This window comes from Parasteatoda tepidariorum, chromosome 10 (genome assembly GCF_043381705.1).
Source record: "Parasteatoda tepidariorum isolate YZ-2023 chromosome 10, CAS_Ptep_4.0, whole genome shotgun sequence".
Lineage (NCBI taxonomy): Eukaryota > Metazoa > Arthropoda > Arachnida > Araneae > Theridiidae > Parasteatoda > Parasteatoda tepidariorum.
Genome location: NC_092213.1, coordinates 66,760,021 through 66,771,815, shown reverse-complemented (window position 1 = coordinate 66,771,815; position 11,795 = coordinate 66,760,021). Strand labels below are relative to the sequence as shown.

Below are 11,795 nucleotides of genomic sequence, written 5' to 3'. Positions count from 1 at the left end.
TTTAAGAGGTATTTAAAAAAGAAATCTCAACAATTACACCCCTTTCCTTTGTTTTTTCTCTTTTAAAAATGAAATTTAGAGAAAAGATAATTTGCAGATGCTGTAATAATCAAGTAGTGTGAAGAGTTTCTGCTACTAGGAGTAGAATTCCTTAAAATCTGACTCAGATCATCTTAAAATAATTATCAGAGGTTGAATCTCAGCCAATCACGTGCACTGTTTAGATTTTTCATTTGGTGTCATGATCCATCTTTTTAACAAGAAAAAAAAACATACTTTGTCATCATTTAAAATATTTCCAGTACTTTTTTCTCTAATTTCATTATAATATATAGTATTTTTAATACTAATCATAATGACATACCTACGTTAAAGGTTTAACATATAAACCATTTATTAAGAAATGATGATAAAATTTGGATTTTTATTAAGATTTATTTAAAATTGTTTACAAAAATTAAAACAATGTAATTATTAAGTTTATTTAAATTTCTACGAAATACGTATAGATTCATACAATATTTTTAACTTGTACAATTGTTTCTGAAAATTGAAATATTGTATTTACTATGGTTACCACTGAAAATGTGTAAAAACTAGGGAAATCTTGTAGTTGATCCAACATAAAAACGAGAATGTACATTTAAACGGGTAGCTCAAACCAAGAATGTTTTATCACACATTACCCACACTATGAATAAAGTCTTTCTCTGTATGAACAAGAGAATGTCTATCTAAATTAGATTTCTGTGTGAAAAATTTACCACACACACTGCAAGAAAAAGGTTTCTCCCCAATATGAACACGATGGTGTTTATCTAAATTAGCTTTCTGTGTGAAAGATTTATCACACACGTTACATGAATAAGGCTTTTCTCCAGTGTGAACCACATAATGTTTATTTAAGCTACGTTTATGTGCAAAAGATTTACCACACACGCTGCATGAATGAGGCCTTTCACCACTATGAACAGGATAATGAAGATTTAAATTAGTTTTCTGCGAGAATGTTTTATCACAGAAATTGCATGAATAAGGCTTTTCACCAGTATGAACAACATAATGTTTATTTAAACCACGTTTGTGTGTGAAAGATTTATTACACACACTGCATGAATAGATTTTTTCACCAATATGAACAAGAGAGTGCCTATTTAAATCTGATTTCCTTGAGAAAGATCTAACACACACACTACATGAATATGGTTTCTCTCCAGTATGAATGAGGGAGTGTTCATTTAAATAAGATTTCATAGTAAAAGCTTTATTACACACTTTACATGAATAAGGCCTCTCTCCAGTATGAATACGAGAATGTGCATGCAGACTGTCCGTTCGTAAGAATTTTTTATCACACACAGCACATGAGTAAGGCTTCTCTGCCTTATGGACAAGTGAATGTTTAGTTAAGTAATATTTCTGGGAGAATCTTTTATCACACACATTGCATGAATAAGGCTTTTCATCAGAATGAACAGAATAATGTTGGTTTAAATTAGATTTCCAATTGAAAGACCTATTACACACACTGCATACATATGGTCTCTCTCCAGAAGGAACAAGAGATTGTTCATTTAAATTACACTCTTGTTCATTTAAATTACACTCTGGTTCATTCAAATTACACTCATCTGTATTATAGACTTCACACATTTTACACTAATAAGGTTACTTATGAATATGCACCAATGAGGAACATAAGAGCTTTTGTTTAAACAACTTTTCTGCTCACATGAAGATGACTATTTTATTATTACATCTTCGAGAACCACGTTTTGTAGAATTAAATACTTATCATCTCCGCTTAAGGTTTTCTCAATTGAAAATAATGCTTAATTTCAATTAAACAAGAATTGCGATTGTTTTTGTCCAAGATACGTGAAAATAGACTATTTATTTATATTTATTTATAACATTGAATAGAGAAAGCACCACATTTTAAATTATGAAAGTTTCAAAGTCTAGATAAAAAATTTCCCTGTATTTGGAACATATCCTTATTCAACAATCTTTGGGAAAAAGTGTGCGCAAGTTAGGAAATACGAAACAAAAACAGATAGAAAAAATCAAATAGGAGTATTATTGATTTATTTTATAAAATATCTAACAAGACAATAGTCACGATTCATAACAAACTTTGGTGTTGATTGTAAATTGTAGAAATGAGCGACGAGCTTTTTGCTTTAGCTTATAGCTCTATGTTTCTATTAACGAAGCTTATGCTTGAGGCTGGGAAAAAAAAGCAAAAAAAAAAAAAGCAGAAAGTTGCAGTGAAAAGTCAGAAGCGGTTTGTGGCTTGGTAAAATTTGGATTGGAGTTTGGTTCGAGGATTGAAAAATAAGTGCAAGATATCAGTAAATTTGGATTTTGAAGAGACTAGGATCGGAAGGGATCATTTACGAGCATTTTGGACTACACCTCCGTTTGTGTCTACACCTCTACACCTCCGCAACTTTGGTTTTTCTATCAATTTGCACTGGAAAAGATTTAGTTCTGAGCCTGGCTATTAGTACATCAACAAGTTTTCAGGAGCTGATTGGCGAACGATTCATCGAGACGTTCTTGTGATCAATCACAATCTTGAGATCTTTGAGAATTATTTGCTACCATTCCATACAGAGTTCTTTATTGAGAGTTTCCTTAAAGAACTTTCAATATTACTTTATATAAATTGTTAAATTATAATTTCATTGCAATTAGTGTTTTCTTTACATCAGAAAAGAAGTCAAAATTATTAAATCATTTTAAAACTAATTCAAAATTTAATCTAAGTGTGACGAATCACGCATTTACAGACATACGAGTACTTGACTTTAAAAAAATAATAATTCCCCTGCTAGTATTCTCTTAACTAGATTACGCGGCTCAAAAAAGAAATTTTCAACTTGAACGCAAATAAATCTAAAATAACATGAACAACATTTTGATATCCTAAAACATTTCTCTAAATATGTGCAAAATTTCATATTGTTTCATCTCCCAGTTTTTGAGTTATGAAAGTGAGAAGCACGGTCAACGCAAGGTTTCTGATATGGAAAAGAAATAGAAAATTATTTAAAGCAACCCGGATTGCCCTAAGTATAAGGAAGAAGGGTTGAAAGGGCGACTAGTGAAGTAACTACAAAAACATATGAAACTAATAGAAATGCAGAAAAAATTAGTTTGCCATATATTTATGTAGTTTTAAGTGTTTAAGTACCAGTATTAAAGGATCTAACCCTTTAAAGATTAAAAGTATAACGACTAGTTCACTGATGCAGAAATCCCCTCCACTGTTCCTAAAAATGATCAATTGATGTCAAGATCAAGTGAAAGTCATCTCAAAGTTTAATAAGTTTTCATTAAAAAGTTGAATAGGTTAATTTTGTTCATTGATTTAATTTCTGCCACATTTAAGATTTTTTAGAAACAGTTAAACAAATGAAAGTAATAAAGAGATTAATTTCAGTGCCATGATTCACTATTGGCACTAGTATTACCATACATAAAAACGGTGATGTTTTTTTGTTTTTTTCTTCATTTTTTTTTGTAAAATGCTAAATAATTTTCAGTTTTGGTACATTAAACTGTAAGATTTTTTTTTTATTAGAAATAAAAATAATAAACATGTTCCTAACTGTTTTACATAAAGAAATCTCTGAGAAATTCATAAAAAAAAAGAAATTAAAAAAAATGACTCAATGAAACATTTAAATTATAATCTAAAAATCGTTCTTAGAATTTCCTGAAAAATTATGTAAATAGTGTTCAATTCAAACTATACAGTGCTTAATAGAGACCACCTTTTATACATATTTTTAGAATTGTAAGAAAATGAAGTAGAGAGCAAACACATTAAGTATCCAAAATAACTATTTGAAAGAGGTAAAAATAAGAATGTTTATAAAAAAGGAAGTTACATCATAAAAAAGGAAGTCATAACAACCAGCTTTTTTTTTTTTTTTTGGTGAAAGAAACCGAAATTTTTTTTTTTAAAACACCTAAAAATTTTCTCAGGATATCTCGTTGGTTTTAGAATTTCCCTTGTCTTCTTAACTAGTGATTCCATAGATATCGATAAAAGTATTTTTATTTTCCCAACTAAGTGCAATGTCTTACAACTAATCAAAAGATTTTTTGGTGTTATTTTAACAAGGCTTCTAAAAAGGTGAAGCAATGAAAGTAGGCTTAACAGAATTCCTTGCATATTCCTAATTATCTTTAATAAGTTTCGAATAATTTTAAATATTGTTTACAAGGGCCGGGATAGCCTGGTTGGTAGGGCACTGGACCCATGTCTAAGAGATCGTGGGTTCGATCCCCGCCAACCGAAGACTCTCCATGTAGTAAATGGTGACTGATGCACGTTAAATCTGGCGAGTCGCAAAGTCTTCCATGTTCCCATAACAAATCAATACCTCTAGGGGTACTGATCCAGGAGTTTCCTCGTCTTCTGGATTGGTTCAAAATTACAAAGCTACGGAGTTGAACATTAGTAGTCGTACTCCCAAAATTGGTTCGGCTGTTCAACGACGGATGTAAAATATTGTTCACAGGACCGTGATGGCTCAGGGGATGGAGCATTCACCTTCTAACGAGGTGAACCGGTTTCGAATCCCAGCGATGACTGGTCGATGCAAATTCCGCACCCGGCTCGCACCGACCACAGTGCTGACGTAAAATACCCTTAGTGGTAGACGGATCATGGGTTAAAGTCTCCCTGCCGTCAAGCTAACCGTGGGAGGTTTTCCTCTCTATGTAATGCAAATGTGAGTTTGCTCCATCTTAAAGTCCTTTACGTAGGCAAATTTCTCCCAATACTTGATCCAGGAGTTTCCTTGTCTTCCGGATCGTGTTTCAAAATTACAAGGCTACGGGATTGAACATTGGTGGTCGTAAAATCAAAATTGGGTCTGCTGATGAAAGACGGTTATAAAATATTGTTGACAAGAGCTATGGGGATAGAGCACTCGTTTCCCAATGAGGTGAGAGTGGTTCGGATTCCAGCGATGGTTGGTTGATATGAATTTCACATCCGGCTCGCATCGACCACAGTGCAGACGTAAATTATCCTCAGTGATAGAAGTATCGCGGGTTAGAATCCCCTTGCCATCGGGCTAACTATAGGAAGTTTTCTAATTTTCCTGTCTACGTAACGCAAATCAGGATAGTTCCATCAAAAAGTGTTTTACAAAGGCTAATTTGCCCCAATGGTTAAACTAGGAGTTCCATTGTCTTCTAAGTTGGGTTCAAAAATACAAAGCTAAGAAGTTGAGCATAGATAATCGTAAACGCAGAGTTGGGCTGGTTGTACAATGTCGGTTAGAAAATAAAATATTGCTTACGGAAACTTCAAATGTGAGGAAACTATAAAATTATTTTTACAGACACAAATCATGAATTTTAATACAAAGTAAATACTACTGAAGCATTGCTATTAAATGCAAAACAGATCTATGTTTCGTATCCAAATTTTAATAACGATAACGTATTTGATTAACAGAATATTTATTGATGTTACTGTATATTTTTTAAAGTTACAGTTACAAAAGATTCAATTATTATATGGAAGTTACGGTTATTATTGAGGCTATAGTTCTTGAAGATATGATTACTCTTGAAGTTACAGTTTTTAAAGGTTCGGTTATTTCCGAAGTTGCAGTTCTAGAAGGTACAATCATTATTGAAGTTACATTTCTAGAAGGTACGGTGGGTATTGAAATTAAAGTTCTTGAAGATGCTGCTGTTATTGAAGTTACTGCTTTTGAAGATACGGTCATTGTTGAAGTTCGAGTTCTTAAAGTACGATTACTATTAAGATTACAGTTGTTGAAAAGTAAACCACATTTCTAGAAGGTACTGTTGGCATTAAAGTTCTTGAAGATGCTGAAGTTACTTTTTTTGAAGGTACAGCTATTATTGAAGTTACAGTTAAGGTTACTGTTACTATTGAGATTACAGTTGTTGAAGTAAACCACGTTTCCAGAAGGTACGGTTGGTATTGAAGTTAAAGTTCTTGAAGATGCTGCTGTTATTGAAGTTATTGTGTTTGGAAGTACGGTTATTAATGAAGTTACAGTTCTAAAAGGTACGGTTACTATTGAGATTACAGTTGTTGAAAAGTAAACCACATTTCCAGAAGGTACGGTTGGTATTGAAGTTAAAGTTCTTGAAGATAGTGATGTTATTGAAGTTACTGTTTTTGAAGGTACGGTTGCTATTGAGATTACTGTTATTGATGTAAACACCAAAATAAATATCGTATGACTATTTATTATAAAATGTCAGCATAAAAGCCAACGAGCCAAAAATTTCAATTTCTTATTAAAATGCTTTCCTTTTATAGCAGCAAGAGAAAAAGCCAGTAAATGGGCAGCGAAAATAGGTAGAAAGTTTTCTTTTTTCTTGCTATTTGATAATATACGCTCCCTTTTTTTTTTTCTTAAAGTCCNACTCCTCTTTTTTTTTTTTTTTTTTTTTACAACATCAAAAGAGGAAGAAAATGGGTTGCAAAACATAAGCTGACATTTTGAAATTAAGTCGCTTTTCCATTAAAGCAGCAGCAGAAAACCCAACAAATGGACCGCAAAACTGAGCTGAGAGTTTTCTTTTCACCATTCGAGCTCTCTTTTTCCCCATTTTCACTCCTGAAAAGTAATAAATATCTTATAAATTTAAATTTTCTTGCCGTGTATTTGGATAAACAATACAATCATATCGTAATCTCGTAATCATATCGTATATATATATATACATATATATATAATATGTATGANATATATATATATATCGGTTGGGTGAAAATTACGAAATTTCATGGTCGAAGAAGGTGCCATTCATTGCAATCGTCTGATTGATCTAATATTGCACAAATTGTTTTTTCGTTGATTGTACCATATCCACAAGATTAAAAATAACATTGTATCTCCATCGTATCTAATAGTACAATCTTTCTTAGTTTTGCTTAGGCTCTCTGCATTAAGCATAAAAAGAGACAAATTTTCATTGATTTCAATTTTTTTACTTTAAAAATTGGTTTCATTATGTTTTTGAAATTTCAACCTGAAAATATGTTAATTAGATTTTCGATCATTTTTATTTATTTGTGCACGCCTATTTTCGTGTTTGGAAGAATAGAACAGAATGTTTGAAGTGAATTATTTTTAACTGAATTTAACAAATTATTTTATACAAAACTATAAAAGAAGGTTTATCTCTTTTTTTTCAGCATCTGTTTCATTTCGCTTTATCTATAATGCAAATCTCCAAATAATACTTCATATTCTATATCTTCTTATCTATATATCTCCAAAGAATACTTTATAATCCATAAATAAAATTTTAATATCACAAACATTAATTTCTCCACTCTTAGTGAATACTTAATTTTCACAATTTCAATTCATCGGGGCATTAGTAAGTAATTTCGAAGGATCCATTGCCACATGAAATAACTTTTTGCGAATAATATGCTATTTTCGAAAATGTTGTGAGTTAGCAACAGCTATTGTTATTAAATCAAGTTTTGCCTATTTTTAGGCACTGTCTTTTATAATATGTTTCCAATATGAGTTAGTATTAGGCTCATCCCTTGATTTTATTCAATAATTATTTTATCAGAAATGAATGTCAATAAAATGATGAAAGAAATTAATAAAATTTTGTATTTTCATTAAGTAAAATTTCCGAGATATAAATAATAATTCCTTTCTAGCGGTTTCATAGAAAAAGAGAATTACATCATAAGCTGAAAGTTTGAGGATGGAATAATATTTATGTTTAAAATTGAAGCTAAATTGCCCCGGTAAAAAATGGCATTTTATAACACTAGTAAATTTTTTGTCAAATTTAGCTGATATTTTTCACTTTACTTAATAGTAACAAAAACATATGAAAATATGTTTTTCTAATACACTTTCAAAAAAGAAACCCCGTTTTTACATATGTAAAATTTAAAACTATTATTTGAATAAAATCAGGTTTCTGTTGATATGCGAAAAAAGTTATTTTTATAAGTGTCTTTAGTTTTTTATCATTTATTTTGTTGTAATTTACATTTTAAACTGCAAAATATTTATGAGTATTAAAAACTTAAACACAAAAAAAGATACCTTTTAATATCATTCAGTTCATCACTGATAATTGGATATTCCCCATAAGCATTAAAATCAAACTGGAAATCATCCAACAGTTCATCATTCAATATTATTCGGTCAGATCTAAAATTATAGAAGTATATTTTTTTAAACTTTTTATTCGAAAAAACTCCAGAGATAAAAAGATTTAAAATAGTGTCTAATAAATATAAATGAAAAAAAAAAGATTTATTTCATAAACACAAAGTCGAAGATCAATTGATATTAAAATGAATATTGAAGATTATTCTAGAAAATAATTGCATTCAACATACTAGTTACTTTTCTGCCATTCTAATATATTTTTTAAATTCACATAGTTTAATCACTATAGAAAATCAATCGTTTCATATTAAGAAAATTAATCGAAAATCATATTTACTTCATATTGAAAATGGCCTTCGATTAAAAAGGGGATTTGTTTAGATTAGAAATTCGAGAAATTTTATTTAAAGAAAATTTGAAATTATAAAGTTAATATATTTTATTAAATTAAAGGCAAAAAAATACAGAAGACTTTACAAAATTTACCTTTTCCCCTCTTTATATCCTTCTCCAAGTTGCAGATCAAATCCGCTTTTATCATCATAAATAATATGGACGGAACTGAAATTATAAAAAATAAAAATAAAAACTATTATTTCTTTTTCAGTATTCTATTCTATTCTGTACTCGATCGCATTTTAAAGATATAAATAAAAGTCATTAATGCATTCATAAAAAATATTTCATTAGATTTTTTTTTAAAAATTAGATGAAGATAAAACTATATTAAAACTTAGCTAAATCGATCTGTTCAAAAAATTTCATTTAACAGTTCTATTAAGTTACTATATTTAAATTTAGCTATCTTTCTTCACTTAATAATAACTAAAGATTCGAGTAAAAATGATTTTCTGGCATAATTTTGATCAAAAAACCTTATTCATCAGCGCTACAGTCCCCTAGCAGTAAAATAACTTGGGCCCTCATAGGATCAATATTCATGAATCTTGGCTAAATAAGGGTTCAAAGTGCCAATATTTTCCCAATATTAGCCCTATATAGAATTGTCAGATTCACCCGATATTTTATATCCATTATTCAGCCAATATAGGCCCAATGGATGCCAACATTGGCACTATATAGGACTAATATTAAAAAATCTAGATATCCCAATATTGGTCCCTCGTTGCATGCTCATGTAGGACTCATATTGAGCCTAACTGGGGCCAAGATAAAATTGTTGCTAGGGCCTGGCGCAGTCCAAAGAGTTCTTAATTCGCTTCCTCCAAGCAGAATGGTTCGACGGAAGAATTCGCCACTTTTCTACTCCAAAAGTTTTAATCTTTCTCCACGTAATCCAACCATCTTTTGTATGGTCAACCTTTTCTTCTTGCTTCTTTCATGTTTGCATATATGTTAGTTATTTGGGAAGGTCTGAATTGTTAAATTGATAGACAAGTCCTTGTCATCTAATCCTATATGATTTAATTATACTTACAATCGATGTTTAGTTTTCAATATTTATTGTATCTTGCATGAGTACCCCTTCATATTTTATTTTTCCTAAGTACTCCAAAAAGAAGCGAAGATTTCTTTGAAATATCTGTAGTTTGTTTTCTTCAGACTCATTAAGTATCCAGCTTTCACTGTCATACTAGATTATTGGTCTTATAGCTAACGAACGAATCTTGCCAAGGAAACGACTCTTGATTTCAGTTGACTTTTTATCCAAAATAGCATCTATTTACTACTAAAAATCTATTTTTATATTACACATATAAACACTATTGCTGGTAATAAGCATGCCTAATATTCAAATTGGATGATACTTACATTTTAACACTATTACTAGTAATAAGCATGCCTAAATATTTAAATTGGATGATACCTTCGTATAAACACTATTCTGGTAATAAGCGTGCTGATAATAAGCATGCCTAAATATTTAAATTGGATGCTACCTTCAATATTGCTGGTAATAAGCATGCCTAAATATTAAAATTAGATAATACGTACCTTCAAAAGTGTGGTTTCCAATTATAAGGGGTGGTAGAGCTCGGCCATCATTACTTTGGTTTTCTTTGAATTTGAAACCAAACATTCATCTCTGTCAGCATTTTGAGAAGTAGTAAATACCTCCACTATAGCCCATCTTTAAAAATTAAACCTTTTTAAATTGAAACCAGAGTCTTTAAAAAATTTTACAAGGATATAAACGATAGAGATCCACCATGTCTTAAACAGTACAGAAAAATCAGATTAATCTGACGTTTTACTCTATTTTTTTACTTTTCAAAGTCATTTTGACTAGATTGATAAGCTCTGTTTGAATTTTAAGCTGGGACATTGCCTCTAACAGCCTACCTCTGTTTATACAAAACATGAACTGACTTAAAATCGAAAAAATGATAGTTTCTATCAATTTTGTCATAACAATGTAGGCTGTGATTAAACAGTATATAAGTTTTTTTCTTCAAATTTTTAAACAAAGTAATAGTTAGTACTAAATCCGAATATGTTAAAAAGTGGTTTTCTTCTCCGTGAAACGCAAATGCGAATTAGTTCCATCAAAAAGTCCTCCACGAAGGCAAATTTCTGTCAATACTTGATCCAGAAGTTCCGTTGTTTTCTGGGTTAGGTTCAAAACTGCAAGGCTACGGAGTTGAACATAAGTAGTCTTAAACCCAAAAAATTGAGTCAGCTGTTCAACGACGGTTATAAATGTTTAAAACCGTGAATCAATTTGAATTGAGTAACTTAATTTAAATATAAATACCTTTTCCAAACATCCAACTCATTACTGATTTCATGGTAAGTACCATATCCATCATAATCAAATTGAAAATTATCCGTCAGTTCATCGTCCAGTATTATTTGATCGAAGCTAAAATTATAAAAAAGCATTTCTAATTTATTATTTGGCAAAAGTTTTAACATTTAAATTAGTTTTCCAACCATGTCAATCCGTATAAGGATCTATTTTTATGAACAAGAAGTTGGGAATAAATATATTTAAAGAGTTGCGATAAATTGTATTTTAAGTTAGTTTCATTTATAATACTTTTTTCGATTCATATAACAAAAAACATTGTTTAAAAATGCTTTTCAGTACAAATTAGATTTTTAAAAAAATGTTTACAACCTCTTAAAAATATAAAAATCAATCTTTTTGCTTTTATAAATTTTAAAGCTTGGAGATACGCAGATTAAATTCAACATTAGACTTAATTTCATCTTATATTTTCTTAAAACTCCTAGCTTGTACATTTTCATAGTGATTGAAAGTAAACAATTTTTATTACAATGCTATTAAGGTTAGCAATTTATAAACGTTTCACATTATTGCCTTTATTTAATAGCACCATCCTTAAGAGTCTGCACATTTTTTGCATTTAAATCGAATATTTATACAAATAGAACTGTTTTTTACATTTTTAATGTAACAACCTGGACTATGATTGCGCAGACTATGTTCCATTTAAGATTTCAACCTATTTAAAAGTCCAAGGCATTCGGTTTCTAACATAATGAAAAATTAGAATAATTTTGTAACTCAATATTTAAAACAGATCCGATACCTTATTACATCATATTTAGTTTGAATGGTTATTAAATTGATGATAACCAAGTGGATTGTTCTTTAAAGACATTAAAGTATTTTAGTTTAGGATGTCCATAATGAAATGGACCTCTATG

General features: G+C 30.0%; 1 protein-coding gene and 1 long non-coding RNA gene across 2 annotated transcripts; both read right to left on the bottom strand.

Moving 5' to 3' along the window:
• Positions 1 to 415: 415 nt before the first annotated feature.
• LOC107447149 (zinc finger protein OZF) lies at positions 416 to 2,192 on the bottom strand. Its single transcript, XM_016061984.4, has one exon. The coding sequence runs from the start codon at positions 1,651 to 1,653 to the stop codon at positions 676 to 678; it is 978 nt and encodes a 325-aa protein (XP_015917470.1). The 5' UTR covers positions 1,654 to 2,192; the 3' UTR covers positions 416 to 675.
• Positions 2,193 to 6,438: 4,246 nt separating this feature from the next.
• On the bottom strand, positions 6,439 to 10,979 carry LOC139426927 (uncharacterized). The gene is made up of 4 exons (XR_011638052.1): positions 10,876 to 10,979; positions 8,646 to 8,720; positions 8,091 to 8,198; positions 6,439 to 6,626 (listed from the first exon to the last, which is right to left on the bottom strand). It is a non-coding gene; the product is annotated as an uncharacterized lncRNA (long non-coding RNA).
• Positions 10,980 to 11,795: the final 816 nt, after the last annotated feature.